At 42.2% G+C, this 21,425-nt stretch overlaps 1 protein-coding gene and 1 long non-coding RNA gene across 5 annotated transcripts in view; one reads left to right on the top strand and one right to left on the bottom strand.

Annotated features, from left to right (window-relative positions):
* DCBLD1 (discoidin, CUB and LCCL domain containing 1) overlaps positions 1-12,482 on the top strand; it is a 29,943-nt gene extending 17,461 nt beyond the window's left edge. For 2 of the 4 annotated variants that reach the window (XM_079970776.1, XM_079970775.1), the window contains exons 7-15: positions 811-851; positions 1,295-1,510; positions 3,822-3,946; positions 6,702-6,849; positions 6,957-7,073; positions 7,918-8,008; positions 9,396-9,445; positions 10,385-10,519; positions 11,741-12,482. In XM_079970776.1, the coding sequence (XP_079826902.1) occupies positions 811-851; positions 1,295-1,510; positions 3,822-3,946; positions 6,702-6,849; positions 6,957-7,073; positions 7,918-8,008; positions 9,396-9,445; positions 10,385-10,519; positions 11,741-12,255 (1,438 nt within the window). In that variant the 3' untranslated portion in view covers positions 12,256-12,482. The remainder of the gene's footprint in view (positions 1-810; positions 852-1,294; positions 1,511-3,821; positions 3,947-6,701; positions 6,850-6,956; positions 7,074-7,917; positions 8,009-9,395; positions 9,446-10,384; positions 10,520-11,740) is intronic. The other 2 variants (XM_079970777.1, XM_079970778.1) reach the window with 2 other exon arrangements.
* A 3,189-nt stretch (positions 12,483-15,671) lies between these two features.
* On the bottom strand, positions 15,672-21,277 carry LOC307213110. The gene is made up of 3 exons (XR_013837393.1): positions 20,909-21,277; positions 19,540-19,684; positions 15,672-15,769 (listed from the first exon to the last, which is right to left on the bottom strand). It is a non-coding gene; the product is annotated as an uncharacterized lncRNA (long non-coding RNA).
* Positions 21,278-21,425: the final 148 nt, after the last annotated feature.

Raw genomic sequence — 21,425 nt, 5'->3', positions numbered from 1 at the left:
GAATTAGAAAAACAGTGGGTGGTATCCAGTTTAAGTGATCCATCAGCACAATGATACTTGCATGATCCATCCACTTACACGCTGATACTTCATTCCGCCTTCTCTCTTTGTGTACCCCATAAATCTGTTCTAGGGGCTACCCCAACCCTCCAGAGCAGATTCGGGGAAGATGTGGGCGAGGGAAGGGAGGAGAGGTGGGGGAGCTCAATTGCACAATTGATTTCATTTTAGGTACTGTTAATAGTGACAGGCACTATCTATTCTCTTGGGTGTTTTGAGTTAATAAACTGAGAGCTGTTTAGATTTAAAGTGCACTGAGTTATGCAGGCTCATGATAAAATTGCAACTGTATCCTTGGTCTCCCCCCCCCCCTTGATATTCATATGGCACCCAGAGTTCACATATTGTACTAAAAAGCTCCAAAAACATGTAAGTTGCATGTCCCCTTCCCACAGAAAATTATGGAACACATTCAAGCCAGAGTTCAATGTATTGAAGCCCCGTTGATTTCAAGTGGGGAGTTAAGCACAAGTCAACTGCTTCTTGTTATACTGTACTTACATCCTGCTCTGTTTTGAGAAACCCCAGAGCACCTTAGATGGGGCTCCCTAATGGTCTGGTCATTGTTCGCCAGAGTTAGATGATCCACGACCAATCCCTGAACTGTATAGTACTTTAAAGTATTTATTTTGGTGCATCAAGTTGTAGGATCAAAAGGCAGGGTAAGAATAAAGCAGAACTATTTCAGCTTAAAATTTCTTGTACATGAGTAGCTAATCAAAATGATAATGTCATCTCTTTTTCTTACAGTGGCTCTCTGTCAGATAAGCGGATTATTTTTAACTCAAATGGTAAGGCTATTTTTTTTTCATTTTAGACATTATTAATGCATAATCCAGGAAAAGCCAAAGCACTCTCCAATTAAAATAAATACAATTTGGGGCTGAATACAATGAACTACTTTATTTTGTTTGCTTGTTAATGAAGAATGTATATACCACTTACTTTACAGGAGATCTCCAAGTAGTTTACAAAGAACCTATCTAAAATATTCATTTAAAAATAATAATGATAAAAGCAAATATTAAAAACAAGTTATTATAACATAGATCAAATTCTTTTGTTTACTGGAGTTAGGCTAGGGCTCATTGGTGAGTAGAGAAAGAAAGCATTTTCAGAAACTCTTAATGATATTTGGGGGAAAATTAATCAAGTCTTCTAGGTTGATGATTATAGTCATAGTTAATACCATTATCTGAAAATACACTTTCCTCCCTTTTTTTCACTTTGGAAGGTTGCAATCAATCACTGAACCTAGAAGGACAAAATGCATCCGATGGTCAGATCACGGCGTCATCATTCTGGGATGAAACCAATGACATTGGGGAGGTGGTTCCGTGGTCTCCTGTTAGGGCCTGGCTCAAAGTCCAAGGGCCTTCCTGGGCAGCAAACCAGAGCAACTCTCGGCAGTGGCTAGAAATTGACCTGGGAGAAAGGAGAAGAATAACAGGTCAGTTGTCTGTCATAGCAAGAGTACGTCTCTTAAGTTAGATTTAAGTTTAGTGTCATTCAGTTATCGGTTGTGACCCTATGCAGCTTGCTTACTGTTCTTGTAAGCTAGATTTCCTCAGGTTTTAAGTGAGGTTTCAAATGGTACTCCGAGCAAGGGCTATTTACAAATGTAATGTATATATGTCTCGTAACACTGCAACAAGTACTTTCTGCCAAAAAACAACAACAACTAAGGGTTGTATCCAATGTTAATCCTACTTGGAGTAGACCTGTTGAAATTAATGGACATTGCTTACTTAGGACCATGAATTGCAATGGGTCTACTCTGAGTAAAATGTAGGTACTTGCAACATTGAGTTGTTAAAACTAGCAAAGACCAATTGAAAAACACCCCCCCCCCCCCGAAAGGCCTTTAGGCCAAATTTTACTGCCCACACAGCTGCAGTTCAGGAGCAATATGCCTTTCCAGTAACCAAATGGGAAATATTTTATGGTTCGATAAATTGCAGAAGGCCCAATGGGGCTGAGGTCCTCTTCTTATCAACAGCTAATAAGCCTTTATCATTGAAATGCAGAAAGGAATTCCTCATACTTGCATCTTCTATCGTCTTTTTGGAATCTTGTCGTTGGTTATAATTGTGTTCTTCTAAAGCTTTTAGACAAACAAAACTAAATATATATGAATTCTTCTGGGTTGTTAATGAGGCTCCATTCTTTTCATATATTCCTCAATTTGATCTTATCAGGAGCACCTTAGATGTTTTCCCTTATGCCTGCCATACTATGCTGGAAGTCTAGGACTTGCTGTTCTTGTAAATAATAGCTTAAGGCTGGGGGCAGGGGAGTAGGGCACCAATTGCTGCACCCAGATAACAGGTTGCACAACACTGGGTGAGAATTTATTTGCAGGGCCCTGATAAAGGACACTTAGTCCCATCCTGAATATGGTTCTTTTGCCACTATTCACACAAAGAGCCATGCTTACACAAATGCAACCACATCTGCCCATGCCCTGCCTTACACACTCTCACATGTGCCCCACCACCTCCCATTGTTCCACATCTCACATCTTCTGCCGATACCCAACAACTAGGGACAACATTCACTGTTACCATGATTGGTGATGAGAGTGTAGTTCTATTCTGGATTTGATCAAACTATGCATTGTGTTTTTAATACATAAGCTTCAGGCTGCAGCTGTGCATGTGCTCTTTTCTTTTGTGCATAGGGGGTGACGTGGATTAGGATTAGGTTTAATCCTTTCCTCCCCAACTGTGATGCTCCCTAAGACTCCCTCCTCCTTTCTCAAACACACCTCCTAATAACACCAATAGGGATTTTAAAGTTTCTTTTTTAATATCAGTAGCTGCTGAAAGAGGTATGAACCTTTTGGGGAGAGGGTGGCATGACTCTTTGTGCACTGCAGTCCTGTTTTGGATTGGGTTCCCTTTGCTTGCTTTTGAGTAAGAAAAACCACACACACAATTGCAGGATAAATGTTAAATGTAATTATAATTGGCACCCCAATTTCAGATGAGCCACTGCACACTTGGATATGGGGACCCTTTCCACATTACAGAAACACCTGTGTAATTAGCTGGAGGCCTGGTTTTTATTATTATTATTATTATTATTATTATTATTATTATTATTATTATTATTATTTGCTGAGATCCCACTCAGCAGCTTACCTGAATCTGATTCACCCGTCACATGGTAGCTATTCAGTGGTCAAAGAGGGGTGGGATGTGGCCTCACTTCTACTCCAGCAGACCTATAACCATCCCACTTCTTCTATGGACATAACTGAGGCTGACCTAACCACCCCGTTTCCATTTTGTCCCATTTTTGCAACTGTTTCTTGAGTCCATGTTGCTGGCATGCTTTTGCAGTTTTGCTGGACAAATGGCCAATGCAAAAGGAGGGGAGAGCATGTCTGTTCAAATATTAATTAGCTTTCATTATCGGTTTTGTAGATTGTGGTGTGCTCACTAGAGACACTTGCCTGTAAAAATGATTCTTGCGATCCAGAGCCTGTGCAAGTGTGATGTTCCAGATGAGCTTCACAAGTGCAAGAGAGCCTTTCCCCTATCACTATTGACAGTGGGAGAGCCCTAGCATGTACATCTGAGGATGCCTTTACAAATAATATAGTAGAAAGCGAAAGGTTTTCAGGTGGCGACATTTCTTAATTTTGCTGCAGATATAAATGAGTGATTGTTGTTTGAAGGAAATGTATGCTTATTTTACTATTATTAACCAACAGACCAAAACAGATCCCTTTTGTTTACTTTTTCTTTCATTACAAGGAATTAGAACCACAGGGTCCACAATGCTCAATTTTAACTATTACGTTAAGACGTTTATTGTCAACTATAAAAATAACAACTCAAAATGGAGGACTTACAAAGGAATCCTAAGCAATCAAGAAAAGGTAACTGGGGAAGCGGGGAGATAAAGGGCAAGGGGGAAATGGTGGTTGCCGGGGAGGGGGGCGGTGTTTTCCTGCAGCCCAACTTCCATCTTTCATCCTTTGCAGACAGCTGGAGCTACTGGATTGTTATACTCAAATCTTGTTTACTCCAATGGGTTTTCAGCACCTTCATTGCACACGTTGTGTTGTCTAGGTTTAGTTGTGACTTGGGTAATTTGCCCTGTCCCTTACTTTCAGAAGGCTCCAGTCTAGTTTCGCCATGGAGAAATGATTTCATTTGAAAACATTTGTAAGGAAGCTAGAGATTCCTCTTCACTAGAGGAAGCTGGATGAGCAGTTTGGCCGGAAAAAAATATTATTTGGGCTATGAGAAGAAGCAGGACAGTGTACTAAAGTGCCCTCTTTGCCATTTTCTTTCTTTATAGGTACAGTAAAATATGCTTTTGCATATACATACATCCACCCACCCCACGGACAGAGCCTTCTTTCTTCTTCAAATTTCACTGTGGGGGAAGCAGATCGGATTGTTTTCAGGGACACCTATATGTGATGCAGCAGCTACTTGCCCCTCAAATCTTAGACTGTTATTTGCCCTCCTGTAGATAACAATCTGTATTTTTAAAATCTTCACTCACAACCTACGGTGTGGGGGCGGGGAAGAGCTGCTTGTATTGTGAGCTGATTTTGCATATACTTTAACATTATTTGAGAAGTATTTTCTGTGAAACTACTGCTTGTGGTGGAGCAGCTTTTTTCAATCTATGTTTAAAACTTTTAAGTGTTAGAAATCTTCCATTTTATTTCCCCTTCTCCCCTTGTCTTGAAAGCAGGACTTTTCTGGTTTCTAGCACAAGGTTGTAATTGCACAAGGATCTGATAAGGTGTGGCAGGGATATATGCAGAATATTAAGGCTGCAATCCTGAGCACACCTTACAATAAACTAAGGGCCATTGAAAGCAGTGGGAATTACTTCCAAGGTTTGCTCTGTGATGGTGTGCAGCACATCTGCCCCCACAAAGAATCCCGGGAACTGTAGTTTAAGGGTGCTGGGAATTGTAGCTCTGTCAAGGTTAAACTACAGTTCCCATGATTCTTTACAGGGGAGATGCACTTTAAATGTGGGATGTGTTTTCAAGTGCACATCTACATTCCCATGCCCTTTTTCAGCTCCATGAATCAGTCTAGAAGAGGCATGGACTCCTGCTCATTTGACCTACGATAGGAATTGGAGAAGCTCAGCCTTTATCAGTAGGAGATAAAGCAAACACTCTGCAAGCAAACTCTCTGATAAAGTCTCAGAGTTTGCTTACAGCTTAGTGAGAGAAACTTACTTTTTTGCCCCTAAATACAAAGGGCAAGTTAGAGATCAAATCTGGAGAAATTATTATCTCCCAGCATCATATACTCGTTTTGGAGTTTTTTTTTTTATTACTGAGTTAGCTGCATTGCACAACATGGGAATCTGCTGCAAAGATACTTCAAAAGCGCTGTATTCCACATAGTTGAAAAAAAGTATGGGATATCAACATATGATTGTAATTAATATTAGGCCTTCTGTGAAACCTTATACAAAGAATTATAAAAAGAGAGGGTTTTTTAATGGTATTAATTTAAAAGAAGTAGTATGTTTATCTTGCTTTCCACCGGCAGTGCTGATAAGTACTGTCCTGTCAGAAGAAAATCTCAAGAACACTTTGAGAAAAATAAAACAGCCATCTCCCCATCGCTCCGGCTTCTTTGGCAATTTCTCCTTCCCTTGCAGATCCCCGTGTGTCTCCACCCCCACACAGTTCCAAAACTTCCTCCAACTCTCAGAAGTTGATCTTAGGGGAATGGAGAGACTGCAGGGGTGAGGAGGCATTTGCCAAAGATCATCTTGATCCCTGTTCTGCCGACAGAAGGCTCTGCTGGATCAAAGTTTCTGTCCATGGGGGATTACCAGCTGGATAGCATTCTTTGGTGGCATTACTTTTTAAATCTAAAATGAGAAATGTGCTGCTCTTCCAATCCTAGAACACTGAAGTTTCCGATACTTAATTCCCTTTACTAGCAAAGTGGATGGGCCCATGCCAACCAGCAGGGCTGTGAAGCAGGATCACCCACAACAGACAGGGCATGGAGTACCTGCACACATGGAGGGGCAGTGTGCAGGGGAGAAGGGTATTACTTTGCACACGCCCATTCCACTGTTTGTGAAGTGGGAGGAGGACTTGTTGCAGGAAAACAGTTTTAGAAATAGTAAAAGAGTGGCATTGATTAATGCTGTGTTGAGGAGAGGAAACAGGCACCAGTAATGGTGGGGGGGGGGAGAATTGTGCTAGAATTGTACAGGGCTAAAGCCTTCCCTTCAGTTGTTAGGCTGAGACTGGCTCTACCAGTTGAATTCAAGTGGTATAGTGCTGACTCTACAGCTTGCTGTGCATCCGGCCTCAAACTCTGCCACAATCTGAAGGAGGAGGAAGAGTTAACTACTCCTTGCTGGCCTTGGACGGCTTGGAGTTGAGCCTGGTTGCGCAACTAGCTGCTCAGCTGGTCACAAACCCTCTTTTTACTGCTGTACTGCTCCAGTTTAGGACTGCCTACATATTGGAGGAAGAGCTTTAAACTCTGGAGGGTTGAGGTCTTTCCTCGCCATCCCCCAGTGAATCAACACAGGCTGCTGTTGATTTTTATCCTCTGTGATTTCAAGGGGAGAAGTTGTTATTCATTGGCTTTAAACCAAATAATGTGGTTCATTTTCCTTTCAAACGGCAGGTATTCAAAGCCAACTCTAATCATGGAGATATAGTCCGGAATAATTTCATTCCCCCCATAGTAGCCCGCTACGTGAGAATTATTCCACAGAGCTGGAACAAAAGAATAGCACTGAAGGTGGAACTTATTGGTTGTCGCATGAACCAAGGTAAGCCGTTTTACCATTCGGGGGCGGGGAGAGGTTTGATTGGCAGCAGGATCTGAATGCCCTTCAAATGTTTTGAGGTTCACTTAGTTCCACATTTTGCCTTGCAGTTAACAGCTCCCTTACGCATCCGCTCTGGCAGAGACCAAGTCAAAGCACAGGTGTCTCGGTTAGAAAAGAAGACAGAACCATCACAGAGCCCATACCCTCAGAAGAAGGCAGCTTAGGTAGGAAACACCTTTCATAACCTTAATGAACGGCGAAAGTCTTAGCACAACTCCTACCACAGACTCTGACAACTTTTCAGAAGTGATAATGCGAACCTATTTCTAAACCACCTTTTTGAACCCCAGTTTTCAAATGCCTGGGAACAAAATGTGATTCATTGGGGGTGAGGTTGGCAGGGCACATTCCTGTCTTTGCTACATGGTTTTTTACTTTATGAGGGCCAAATGACCAGAAACAGTGTCTTGTGTTCTGGATATATACAAGGCTTGAGAGGTATCCAATGCTTAATACCGATCTAAAGTGGGTGCAGGTCTGAGCACACGGAGTGGTATTCAACACAGTGGAACACATAATCAAATCGTAAGTTAAGCCTGGTTATGGGCAAGCCTTCTGCACCCAGATGCAACCACATTCCTCTTGCTGCACTCTTTCCCTTGTGCAAATGGGGAAAGAAACCAAGAAGAAGGCCTCAGTTAACCATGGCTTCCTACTACATGCAAGCTAGAAACTGTGGCTAATGACTTTCAAAACTTGGCTTGTTTGGAATCCATTGTGCACAATTCCTGGCTTGTACGTAACAAGAAGCCATGGTTAACAGCAGCTCCCCACCCCTGTTTCATGTGAAGGGAGGAGTGAAATGGGAGCAAAGGGTGCAAGGAGGTCATGCATATCCTTGCTTGTTAAGCCAGGATTCAATAATGTGAATTAAGTCTCACTGTTTCCTGGGTTCTACATACTCCCCCCTATATACTAGTACTATGTGATATGTAGTCCAGCCCTCAAGCTAGTTTTTCAGCTGGGTTTTCAGTACATTGTAACTTTTTATCTTCATTTCTTTTTAAGGACTGAATCTCACTACCATAATCGTTCCAGTAGTAGTGGTGCTTTTGCTGTTCCTGATATCTGGAATTGGTATCTATGCTGTTGTACGAAAGTATGTAACTCTCACTTCTCCCCCTTCAGAGTTGAAAAGCTTAAAAATTCTTGTGGTGGTATTTGGACACATAACAGCCTTTTCCTTAGCTGTTTAGTAGGTTAAAGAGTAACTGGCAGATTTACCAGCTAACAGGAATACACCTGATTATTGCCTTCAGTGGTTTTACAGCAGAAGAGGAAAAATGCTATGACCAAAACCTATAACTGTATTTGCATTATTAATACAAAGTCCCAAGCTTAATCACCGGCATTTCAAATTGTGCCGCCTGGGCTTCCTCAAGTCCCCTCGCCAGCTCCTCATTGTGCTCCGGCTCGTCCAATGAGCTCCTTCTCCCAGCTGATGTCCCCATGAATTGCAGGGAATGGGAAACGGTGGCTCTCTTCACGGAAGGAGTCTTCCAGCCTTTTAGAGACAAGCGAGCTAAAATAGGAAGTTCCATGAAAAACAGCAGAAAGATTTCCACAATGATTCATTCCTCACCTGAGGGCTTTTCTGATCGGGAAAGAGATGACCTATGCAAAAGGCTCGTGGGCGGTGCACTTTCTTCCTCTCTCTTTCTAACCAGTTGCAAAGTCCATTCCCACCATTTTATAAATATAAAACAAGGAAGAACTACAAGACTGTCTTGTAGTTGCACCCCAAAGGAAAGCAGTCCACTATTAGTAGTTCATTGCTTTAAGTGCTTAAACACAACCTGCAATTCATTTAAGCCTGCATTTCTAAACATCCTTACTTAGGAATGAAATTGTAGTATGGTTGGTCTTTGTAGTTGGCCACCAGAAAAATAATGATTTGCTAGTAATTTTAGGCACAGTCTGTAGATTCCGATGGCACCTGTCAGGGGCATTACTGAGTAATTAGAAAGATTTGGAGCACAAGCCCATGAAACAAATATGCCTACGTTAATGCATATTTACATTATACAAATTTAGTCTGATTTTCAAAGGGAAAGGAACTTACTCTGGCTCTTGCCATCATTCTATTTTATGTGGGTTGGTCTCTCTGCCCTACCTGGCAGGAATTTCTATATGGAAATTTCTATATATGGAAACTGAAAGAACCCTAACCCCCCACACACACACCCTTGCCCAACTCATTCAGCAAATCAGGATGGTGAGTGGATGGGTCTCACCAGTATTCTGCTTTGCATTGTGCCTAGCTACCCTGTAAGCATTTTCTTAAGTTTTCAAAAGGGGCGGTAGATCCAGGGTTCAGCATAAAGACCCAGGTCTCCGTCTCCAAGGGACACCCAGTGCCTCTAGTAGCAAAGCTGGGGAAGATCAGTGCCTGAAAATCTAGCCTAGACAGTCAATAGGAGTTGACAGTCACTGGTTCAATGGAACTGACTGAAGCCAAGTGCTATTGTTGCTGTTCTTCATTATAGGAGAGGAAAGAAAGGAGGTGCTTATGGCTCATACGACACCGGGAAACCAGGTGGGTGGTAAAAATCGTGGTTTTGTTCATCATCTGACAATAATGAGAAAGGGAAATGTTTATGTAGTTGTAACAATATCTTTGTGTGCAGTGGGACTAATTCCCCTTAAGGATCTTACACGCAAATAGCACAATAACTTTTAATATATGTAATGGATGGGTGGAACTGGAGCAGTCATTGACAGCAGCCAGCAACAGTTTCCTGTGCTTAGTACTTCCTGATCCTTGGAATCACTGTGGCTTAATCTGGATGGCTTGGATCATGCATCCATTATCCATGTCAATCTCTACCAGGGGATAATTTAATAGGAAAAGGGTTTTGTGGAACCATTTTCATTAAAAGTTTTGGGTCAGTGTTTTTTGATATCACACTCTTGTTCCCTTCTCCCTTGCGGGCCTGCTTCCATGAGATGCTCACCAAGTCCAAATTTAGCTTTGCTTTGAAATTCAACAGTGCACTGCTGTTGAGATGCGTTATTGGGGAGGGAGATCCAAAAATGATCAGCAAAGCAGCTGATTTAAAATTAAGTGTGTTCATGACTCCAAGAGAACGTCAAGATGATAAATTGCTGGGATCAGAGAGTCCCTTGTGTGACCATACTAGATGAGCTTCTGCTGATTTTTTTCACACACACATGCACGGACACACGCACACGCACTGCAGCTCTCACCCCCAATATCTCCCTTCATTCCAGCTCTCAAGGGTGACTTGTGAGGAACACAAGCAGCTGCAGGATGGAAGGGAAGATAGTTGTCAGGATTTAGCCCTATGTGCTCTGTATAGATAGACTGATCTCTGCTAATGCAAGCTTCTTTTAACCCTAAGTCTATTACATGTCATCCTTTCCAACACAGTCTGAATCAAACTGACAGTTTTAATTTTTTTTGAGCATGCAATGTTTTATATTGGATCACATTTGAGATTTTTAACATTATTAGGACTTGAACTTCTAGGTTTCTGGAAACAAATCAAACAACCCTTTGTCAGACACCAGTCTACTGAATTCACCATCAGTTATAATAATGAAAAGGATACGCCACAAAAGCTAGATCTCGTCACAAGAGAGATGGCAGGTAACTTCACTGTCTTCTGAAAACAATCCCTATGTAGCACGTAAGAAACGTAAAGAACAGGCTTAGTTTGCCCATCCGTAAGGATTGGCAGAATAGAACTTGTACCATTTTTAAATTTATTTATCATATTTCTATTATTGCCCTGCCAGTGTGTTCACATAAAACTGTTGGCATTCTTCTTCCAGATACCTGTAGAGTAATGGCTTTGGCATTCCAACATTTTTCCTCATCAGGTTACCCATGTGTGATATCAAAGACGTTAAGAAGAGATTTCTCAGTCAGGCCCCTCTAGCCCAGCATCCCATTCTCACAGATGCCTTTGCAAAGCCTGCAAGCTTGACATGAGCATTTTGCCTGACTTTCTATTATTCCTAGCATTGGCTATCCAGAGGCATACTGCCCTAACAGTGGGAGCAGAACATAGCTATCATGACTAGTAGCTTTTTGGAGTTTAGCTGTAATTTGTGGTACCATCCTTTTAGATAGGATGGTGGATAAATTTGACAATTGTGTGCATGTTTTCTTGCTTAGTAACTCTAACATTATAGTGCACATTTTTTTCTTTCTGTTGCACATGGCTCATGTAGCTTGTATAATCAATAGCTATTGCTCTACTAAGGATCTAATGTAGGAATCTCTTTTTGACCTTTGATAGACTGAAGACTGGGTTTGTCAGTAGAGCGAGAAGGATGGTTTGATCTTGTGGCGAGATGGCAGGGGAAAAACAAATGGTCTCTAATAAAATTTGTGCATGGAGGCAGGAGTACTCCAAGGAAAATCTTACGATTCTTATAAATATTTATTGCTTGTTGCCATAGGGCATTGCAAATAATGAATTAAAAATGCCCATTGACACAAACATAAAACATGAGTCAGTATGCTTCCTATTTGTTCTTGTCTTGAACTTAAAATACATATTTGAAGCATCCTGGAAATGTGCTTAATTTTAGCTTATTCAAGTTAATTAATTGCCTTGACAGTCCACCCACATTTGATTCAAAGTACTTGCTTGAATTTTCTTTGCTGCAGTTGGGAAATAATATCCCTTGGTCAGACGACTCAGGGATAACAGAAAAAATATCTGTCTCCTGTAGGAGCAGTAACAGTTTCTTTCTGGGAGAAGGCAAATAATATAGCAGATTGCTCAGCACAAATTAAGGTGGCATCTAGTATTTGGTGTGATCTGAGATTCTGATGTGATTCTTTCTGTTTCCCATCTAGATTATCAACAGCCTCTCATGATAGGAACTGGGACAGTAACCCGAAAGGGATCCACTTTCAGACCCATGGACACAGAGAATGAGAAAAAAGGTAGCGTCGAGACTGGGAACCATTACCACTGCCCACAGAGAGCAAATCGGCACGATTATGCACTGCCTTTGACCAACCACGAGCCTGAATACGCCACTCCTATTATAGAGCGACACGTAGGAAGAGAAAACGCTTTTCCTTCAGAGAGCTGCTATAACATTCCTACTGCTTCTGCTGCGCATAAATGTTCCCTTTCCACAGGCACTTTCACTGCCTTGTGCCAGACTGAAACGGGGAGTGAAGATTATCAAACACCACAAAGTCAGAAGGAGTATGACAAGCCAAAAATGAAAGCCTTGCCCACACTTGACTACAATACTGGCTATCAGAAGCCCCAAACCAGTTTATTGACAGATGAGGGCTATTCGACACCCAGATACTGCCTAAAACCGGTAAATCAGACTGCAATGACAGCTCTTCTGTAACCTTAAGGATCAGCGGAAACTCACTGCCATAATGTTTAAAGCACTGGATTAGATTTAGAGCAAAACAAAATTTGCTCTTGGCTGAGGAGTGAAAGCTGTTCGTTGCTGCCTTTGCAGTAGAGTCTTCAGGCAGTCAATTCTCTGCAGCTGCGATATTGGTGCTCCACTCTAACATTGTGCAATGTGTACATACATTTTTAATTTAATAAAAATAACTTAAACTTTAATCTGTTTTGTCCTGTGTGGGTTGGGGGCTGTCAGTGAGAAGAACTGGTCACTGCACTGATTTCTAGACAAGGTAGGACAGTGTCCTAACAAAACAAAGCACAGCGTCTGGGGTTGTTTTCCTGTTGGTAGTTGTGCTAACTAGTTCTGACATGTTACACAGAAGTGGGAGCTAATTAAATTTAAAAGCTAATTTCCTCGGGTCATATCCTATGCTGCAGAACCCCCTGCTTTGAACAGTTTTAACTGTGTGGATAAATCTGTACTTGTTCTGGGCAAAATAAGTTTTGAAAAAATGAGGGATGGTGCATGGTATTGTGATGAGAAGTGATGCTAGTCAATTGCCACTGAGAAATAGCGGGCTCTTCTGTTTCATGGATTTAACTGTGGCTGTAAATTGTCCATTCTTTAGCCCCAGATTAGGACAAGGGAAAATACCAAGACTAGAACGCAGAGCTGAGTCTCTGCCATGGCCCTAAATATGCACCTCTTCTCCACCATAAATTGCTAATACAAAAACAGCTTAGTTGAGATCAGGCAGCCAGTAGGTTTCTAGAAGTAATTTTTCAAACTCACCTCTAGTTTCATAATAGCATCTTCTGAAGAATCAGTACATATACTGCCCAATCTGCAGTAAGCCCCACCAAATACTGTGGATATTATAGTAGCACAACCTAAGCCTAGCAGTAGTAGTTTGCTTCGGGTCTGCCATCTCATTAAAAATGGGCTCTGCAAGTTGCATATGGAAATATTTTTTGCTAGTTTACTCGCAGATGCTTAGATATTTCGAATGCATTGTTCACAGGCTCCTTGTGGCAGTTTTGTGTTAAAAAATGTTTTTTGTGACTTTGTCTCAAGGGTTTCTTTAAAAAAGGGGGGCAGGAAAGATGAACTGGAATAGCTGTAAGGATCTCTGCTTGTTATACTGACTTCCCCATCTGGTTCTCACGACTTTCCCCAGGCCACCACCTACTCCCCAAGCCACCTACCTTTCTCTCTGTCCTTTTCCTGTGCTTTCGCCTGGCTGGAATGAGTCCTTCAGCTCTGATGATGTTTCATTCTTACTTAGATGGGGGATGGAGAGATGTGTGTAGCCAACTGGGCAAAATTAAGAGTTCCATCTGCTGCCTCGCCCCCTTTTTCCTCTGGCTCTGCCCACTACTGGTATGCGACCCATGGGAGGTTGCTTAGGACAGCAGGTAGCCCTCAGGTACCCCCCACCCCTGACCTGACCCCTTCCTGTCTTTCCTAGCTCTGTTGTCCAAGATTCTCTAGGGACCAGTTCATGCGTATATTTCCTACAAAGATGCACCCTGCCAAGTGTACAGCTGATGAAACAGACACTTGCATAATCTTCACACATTATGGAATTCCTAACCAAAAAAAAAAATCCTTCCAGTGGCACCTTAGAGACCAACTAAGTTTGTTATTTGTATGAGCTTTCGTGTGCATGCACACTTGCACACAAAAGCTCATACCAATAACCAACTTAGTTGGTCTCTAAGGTGCTACTGGAAGGAATTTTTCTTTATTTTGTTTCGACTATGGCAGACCAACACGGCTACCTACCTGTAACTAGAACTAAGGTATTCCTATCCCTCTTGCATATTTTTCTTCCCCTACAGCAGTACACTTCTCAGCTAGGAGAAATACTCTGCTAGGGTGAAGCAGCCCCCTAAGTGGATAGGTCAAGGATTGAATTTAGAACCTTGTACATGGAAAGCATTTGCTTTTTCATATACATTGTGGCCCCTTCCTTCCCTCCTGTGCAGTCTAGGAACCGTGTTTTCTGGGAGCCAGGCTTTCAAATAAAATGTAATGCCAAAGCTTTCAGCTCTCTTGATAAGACGACTCCTTCTGAGTGCAAATCCTGGTATTGCAATAGCAGGGTGTCTGGTACAGCTGGCCTTGGCAGTGTCCTTGTCAAAGCAAAGCCAGGGAGGAAGATAAGAGAAGATTGCAGCCAAAATGGCTTGGCTGAGAGCAGGCATTAGAGGTTGTGGTGAGACTCCTAACCATGTGTGGAGTTATTCGTATTAGTATCCGTATATATTTATTTATCCATCCCCTGCGTTCTTCCCTGACAGAGACTCGGGAATGTTATCATTATCAAAACCCAGGAGTTTGTAAAAAGCTTCAATTTTAAACACCACCACCAAATGCTTCTAAATATTTCTAAATCTTCACTCCTTTAAAGCATTGCTCCATTGTTTTGCAAATAGGGAACGATAGCAGTTTGCTTTCCTCTTAAATGAATTATGTATGTCTCTGGTTTCCACCAGAAGGCTCAGGCCACACAAAAGTTATTTGAAGGACATCTAGAAGATTGGACTACACCTCACAAATACATAACAATTATTATTTAGATTCATTCAGATTTGCTCATCCTTGTTTTTGATTTTTAATTAATCTACCACTATGTCTGTAAAGTGTTTAAGAGGAGCTTACAATATTATCTGGTCTTAAAGTGTGTTGGTGTTTGACTCACACTTGAGAGTTCATGTAGCAATGAGGCATTTGTGAGTATAATAGCACACATAGCTTCCCCCTCAGTCTTGGGGTGGAATCCGATCCAGGGCAGTAATGACCAAACATAATTAGCTGCAGAGAGTTTGTTTATTGATCTAAATGTAATGACCTGGTGTTCACATTCCAGTTTTTATGGACAGGTCTCAGCGAAATGCAGCTGTACTCTGAAAAGGAACCTATAAAGGGACGCAGGTGGCGCTGTGGGTTAAAGCCTCAGCGCCTAGGACTTGCCGATCGAAAGGTCGGCGGTTCGAATCCCTGTGGCGGGGTGCGCTCCCGCTGCTCGGTCCCAGCGCCTGCCAACCTAGCAGTTTGAAAGCACCTCCGGGTGCAAGTAGATAAATAGGGACTGCTTACCAGCGGGAAGGTAAACGGTGTTTCCGTGTGCAACTCTGGCTCGCCAGAGCAGCGATGTCACGCTGGCCACGTGACCCGGAAGTGTCTCCGGACAGCGCTGGCCCCTGGCCTCTTAAGTGAGATGGGCGCACAACCCCAGAGTCTGTCAAGACTGGCCCGTACGGGCAGGGGTACCTTTACCTTTACCTTTACACTTTACCATAGCTTCCACCCTCCTCCCTGCTGAGAGCAACAAGGGTAACTGGTTGCAAGTATGAAGGCAGGCGAGGCTGGTGGCGCAGTGCCCATTCGCCCAAATGGACTTGCCGCCACCAAACAGGCCTCTCAGTTGAAAACCAATGATAGCTAGCCACAGCTCCTGAAGGCTCTACAAGACCAAGTCATGCACATTTGCTTGCAAGCTCTACAAGGACAGGAAAAGAAATCTTAAGTTTATGAGTTGTGTTGGGGTGGGGTGGAAATGCCAAAGTTCTGGATGCAGCCATGTCATCTACTGTTTTATAGTTTAATTTAGACACCACTCATGTTCTTATCCTGCTAAAGCTTGTGTTTTCTAATTTGAAACAAGATCTGCAGGACACCATCACATACAGAAGCTGCAGTGTATCTCATGCCTGCTGGCTCTTTCACAGAGGAATTATATATTCATATCTCTCAACTGCTCACTAACTGCAGAATGCACTGCATCTTTATAAAAGCATTTGCTCTCTAGCACCTTATCTGTGCTCACAAGCAACGTAGGAGGCAACAGGATCATATCAGGGGTCTGGCTGACTAGTGTGTGCTCTCTTTGCCAACAGTTTCCCAGATTGGTTTCCTCTGAGTTTGGGAACTGTCTTCCCAAGAGCCAAGATTCATAAGCCTGCAGCAGCTTTCAAAAGTGACAACCCTTTGTCTTCAGAGAAATGGTGTGTGCTTGAAAGACATGCAATATTCAAGCTCCCTGGTTGTTGTTGTTTTTATATAAAAATGGGAAATAAGGTATTGTGTGGGTGGGCAGCAACATCACACCACATCTGGCAAACTTTCAGATGAACTGTCCTAGAACTGTAAAACTCCATGCAAAACCTTACAGTGACAAAACTACCTACACCCTAAACCCTATCAACCCACAAACAGGATTGCATCAAAGACCAGCTAGTGGAGATACTAGTGCAGTCCAGGAACATTTCAAAAAACTCAGAAATGATTTCTGAATTATGATTCTTTAGACAGTGAGAGTCTCATTTTTCAGATGCCACAATAAGTGATAGCTGTGTAGAATCAGGCAACATATTAGAGAGATTGTGTATATCTCCTTGTTTTAGATTGCTGTTGGTTTTATTGGTCTTTTTTGATAAATATTGTGCACCATTTTATGTAAACCAATTTGGGATTTGTCATTTTCTATTAAGTGGTCTATACATTTTGTTAGATGAAATCAATCGATATTTTGCTATGAGATTTACTATGAATTACTATGAGATTTACTATGAATTACTATGAGAATTACTATGAGATGCGTGAAGGTTACGAACAAATGTTTGTGCTCTCCATTCCTGCTGATAGCAGAAATGTAAGCAAATATCATAAGCAGATCTTCTTTAAGACAGCTTTTCTCATTTATGGCTAAGCTGTTTATCCTTAAGTGACACCATCTGTTCTTATTGTCAGTTTTGTGAAGTGTGAATTGGCCAACAAGAAGAAATACTGTAAACTAAGTGTAATGCACATGTAAACGCCATACTGAGCTGAGAAACATAGGAAGTACAGAAATGAAAACTTGATAATTTTCATTTTATTGTAGACAATTATTCTGCTTAATACTCAGGTCTCCTATCTGGCCATTCAGAAAGATATGGAGATTTATGCACAGTAGTGCTAAATCCATCACATATTGCAAAGAACATTGAAAATTTTATAAATCTGTCACTATTACATTCATTGTAGTATGGAAAAAATAGTAAATAACTATTTCAACCTAAAGTTACAACCTAGTTAGACTGAATAATTTTGATTTATGGCAGCGCAGTCAGTCACGAAGCTGTGGTATTTATTGTATTCAAAATCCTTCCTCCACACCAAAGCCCAGCAAGCAACAACAAAAACTCTTTTCAATCAGCATTAAAGTGGTTATTGAACCACTTGCCTTCCATAGCTTATTTTGAAGCCCAAATGAGGTCACAGGAAAGCAGATAGGATTGTCTCACGCCTGTTTTGATATATCCCAGAACCAGACACAGCTACGTATGCTTCCAAAGCAATCTCTAGCCTCGGATAACAAAGGAAGCAGATGCAGCAGCCAATGTTTTTACTGTATACCCCACTTCCACAGACAATACAGCAGGATGCTACTGTAATCACTTAAAGGTGTAAGAACATAACAAGAAAAACTTGTTGGCAGCAAAATGCACCTTTCTGACCAGTAAGGTTTTTAAGAGGTCTGAAAGAATTCTAGGAGCTGCGTTCCCCCCTCAAAGAACTACTGTTTCCAGCACCCAGAACAAACTACAGCTCCCAGGGATGTGTCATGTTCCAAATGTATGGTACATACGCAGCCAGAGTCGTGTGTGTGTGCCTCAAGTACTTCCACCGGCAAATGGAGATTTCTCCTAATGCTCACCTCTGGTTTTTGGACTCTCATGTTGCATCAGTTATGAATGACATCATAACCAATTATATATGCATTTGCATTTTTGTAGATGGTTACATTTTGCAACACAGGGGTTTGTGTTTGTTCGTATGTTAATATCTGGCTGGGAGGCCCTGCTTGGCAACCTGCTGCCAAGTGATATCTATTCTGCGGTGACTTCAGAGACGGTCTTCTCGGGACTGGCCCCCTCCTTATGGAATGCTCTCCCCTCTGAGCTCTGACTGGCACCTTCTCTTTTTGTCTTTCAGGGCCAGCTGAAAACATGGTGCTTCCCCCCACACCCACTCAGGCTTTTGTAGGATGCTAGCTGTCATTGCCAGGTAAATTTAACGGGTTGCTGTAGTTATGTGCCCTATCTGTTCTTGTTTTATATTAAGATGGATGTTCTATTCAAATTGCATTAGCGTACCATGCCCTGGATCACTTGTGATGAAAGGCAGGTTGAAAATATTTTACATAAGCACTGTGAGAAGCTAAGACTGAGAAGTACTTTGGATCCCACTCAAGGACTTAACACACTTTGTCATAGCGTTTTCCGAGAAGGAAATCTGAAGCGTTTGCTGCCACCTTCTGACATTTTTTAAATATAGACACAGGCTTTAAATTGCCTGGAGTTCAAAGCTACATGAGAAATGGGAAAAGGTTAAAAACCCAAACCAGCATGCTAGATATATTTTACTCTTCCTTCAAACAAGTTTTGTTTGCTGCTTAATGTCTGTTGCTTAATTAGACCTGTTACTTTAAGGAGATTCAGGGCCTCATGAGGCTGAAGATCTGCTCTATTAAATCACCCCTTTTAGTACAAGCAGCTCAAGGCTCTTCATTTCCCCGGGTTATCCTCGCAACCATGTTGTGAGGTACGCAAATCTAAGCAACAATGATTGGCTCCAGGTCTCACCACAAGTTTTATGGCAAATTTAATCCTGGGGTAGGAGTCACCTCCCCACCCTTGTCAGCAAAGCCCAAGGATTTCCATTTGCATAAGGCTTCCCCACCCTCCCCCAAATTTGGCACTGGGGGTCTAGCAACCCCCCAGAACAGTACAGTGGTACTCCTAGTTAAGAACTTAATTCGTTCTGGAGGTCCGTTCTTAACCTGAAACTGTTCTTAACCTGAAGCACCACTTTAGCTAATGGGGCCTCCTGCTTCCACTGCGCCACTGCTTCGCGATTTCTGTTCTCATCCTGAAGCAAAGTTCTTAACCCGAGGTACTATTTCTGGGTTAGCGGAGTCTGTAACCTGAAGCGTCTGTAACCTGAAGCGTCTGTAACCCGAGGTACCACTGTACATGGGGAATGTCTTTCTCTCTGGAAAACTGGAATATTTGCACAGATGAATGAATGGAAGTGTGTTGCACTGAATCCCATTCTTGGGTCTCCCAGGCCTTAGGGCACTTAATACCCCTCCACCTAATTCCACATTCGGGGGGGGGGAGATGTAGAAGTCGTGGAACGGGAATTATTTCCCATGGGGCTGCAAATGTATGGGGGTCCCTTGTTAGCACCTTTAAAACGAACCAACTTAGGCTTCAGTCTACTTACCAGAGAGCAATTCCCACGGAAAAATCAGCGCAGCCTGTTGTAGTCCCCGGCTTGCCATTGTCCACTTTCTCTCAACTAGAGGCAGACAGACTGTTCCATAGATTTGGTGCTGAACAGGATTTTGTAAAACAATTCTTTTGCAGCTCTGGACATTTGTAAAAATTTAAAAGCCAAGTTTCTTTAAATTGCAATAGTTTACTATTAAAGCACATGTTTCACTGCATTTGTTTAAATAAATGTTTACTTGTTGAAAATGAAGATTAAAAATGCTCCTTCACAGGATTTTAAAAGTGCCTTTTGGAGTTCATTTTCCCCGGTTAAAATTCATTGTAAAAAGGAATTCACCCCAAAGGACAAAGTTCTTTTTCCTCAAGACTATATGGCCCAGAAAAATAAGAGGCCCAGAGCTCAGACAATTATTAAGGGAAGGGGGGGGGGAGGAATTCCAGAGTTGTCCAGCAGTCACACAGAATGTATTCCAATATGCCTTTATCACACAGATGCATTGCATAGACAAGAGGAGAGTGCTCTTGTGCTCATGTTCTGCTCACTGGCTTCCCATACACATTTGGTTGGCCACTGTAAGAACGGGATGCTGGACTGGATAGAACATTGGCCTGCAGGCTCTTCATATGTTCTTTATTAAAATTAGGTAAGGTCAATCAGGGTCAGTGCTCATTCTCAACACATCACTTTGGGCAATTAAGTTTTTAGTTGCAACTAACTACACTAATAGGGACGCAGGTGGCGCTGTGGGTTAAAGCCTCAGCGCCTAGGGCTTGCCGATCGAAAGGTCGGCAGTTCGAATCCCTGCGGCGGGGTGCGCTCCCGCTGCTCGGTCCCAGCGCCTGCCAATCTAGCAGTTTGAAAGCACCTCCGGGTGCAAGTAGATAAATAGGGACCGCTTACCAGCGGGAAGGTAAACGGCGTTTCCGTGTGCGGCTCTGGCTCGCCAGAGCAGCGATGTCACGCTGGCCACGTGACCCGGAAGTGTCTCCGGACAGCGCTGGCCCTCGGCCTCTTAAGTGAGATGGGCGCACAACCCCAGAGTCTGTCAAGACTGGCCTGTACGGGCAGGGGTACCTTTACCTTTACCTTTTTAACTACACTAATGTGCAACTTGCTCTTGAACTATCATTGAGCAAAAAGGAATTCTGAAATGTAAAATTAAGTGTTCCAATCACAATAATGCAAACAACTTTATTTACAGGCTAATCAAATTAATCAAAGTCAACTTAAGTAAGTAGAATTAAGTTGCAAAGGTCTGCAGGACTGAGGTCAGCATAAAATGGAAGGGGAATTAGCAAAGACTATATAACCACAAAAATCTGGACATTGCATGTTGCCCAATAGTCTTACAAACTCTTACATGTGTGGTATGCTGGCTTAAGGGAAACCGAGGCACACTTCAGAAAACAGATTTCTGTTCAGCAAAATGCCAGCTCTGGGTTCAGTCTGACATTTCACCAAGATTCAGTTGTTGGTTTCAAACATTAGAAATCTAGTATTCCAGGGATTTTACTTCTCCTGTAGCTTCTGCCATCTTTAAAAACTGCAAGAAATAACAGTTTAGATGGCTAATGGAATACACATACAATTAGAATGTAAAATACAAATTTTCTGACAAACTCTATACAACTGAGCATAAGAATATTGACTTTCCCCAAAAGGCCTTCAAGCCTAATTCATCCAGCCCTTGGAAAACTAGCTATTGACAAAGCTGGGGGGAAATCACGTATTACGTACCACGTCTGAAAATTCCAACATATTACAGTTGCCAGTGTGGCACTCTACATGATTGGTCAAATAGCAGTGCAATCACAATAATTCACAATAGCATCAGAGCAAAATTTCAGAGGTCTGGGCTTTCCCAAAGTGTGCCTAGA

The sequence above is a fragment of the Podarcis cretensis genome (genome assembly GCF_951804945.1).
Source record: "Podarcis cretensis genome assembly, chromosome: 3".
NCBI classification, from domain to species: Eukaryota; Metazoa; Chordata; class Lepidosauria; order Squamata; family Lacertidae; genus Podarcis; species Podarcis cretensis.
The sequence above is the reverse complement of the archived record's forward strand: the minus strand, read 5'-3'. Positions and strand labels throughout refer to the sequence as shown.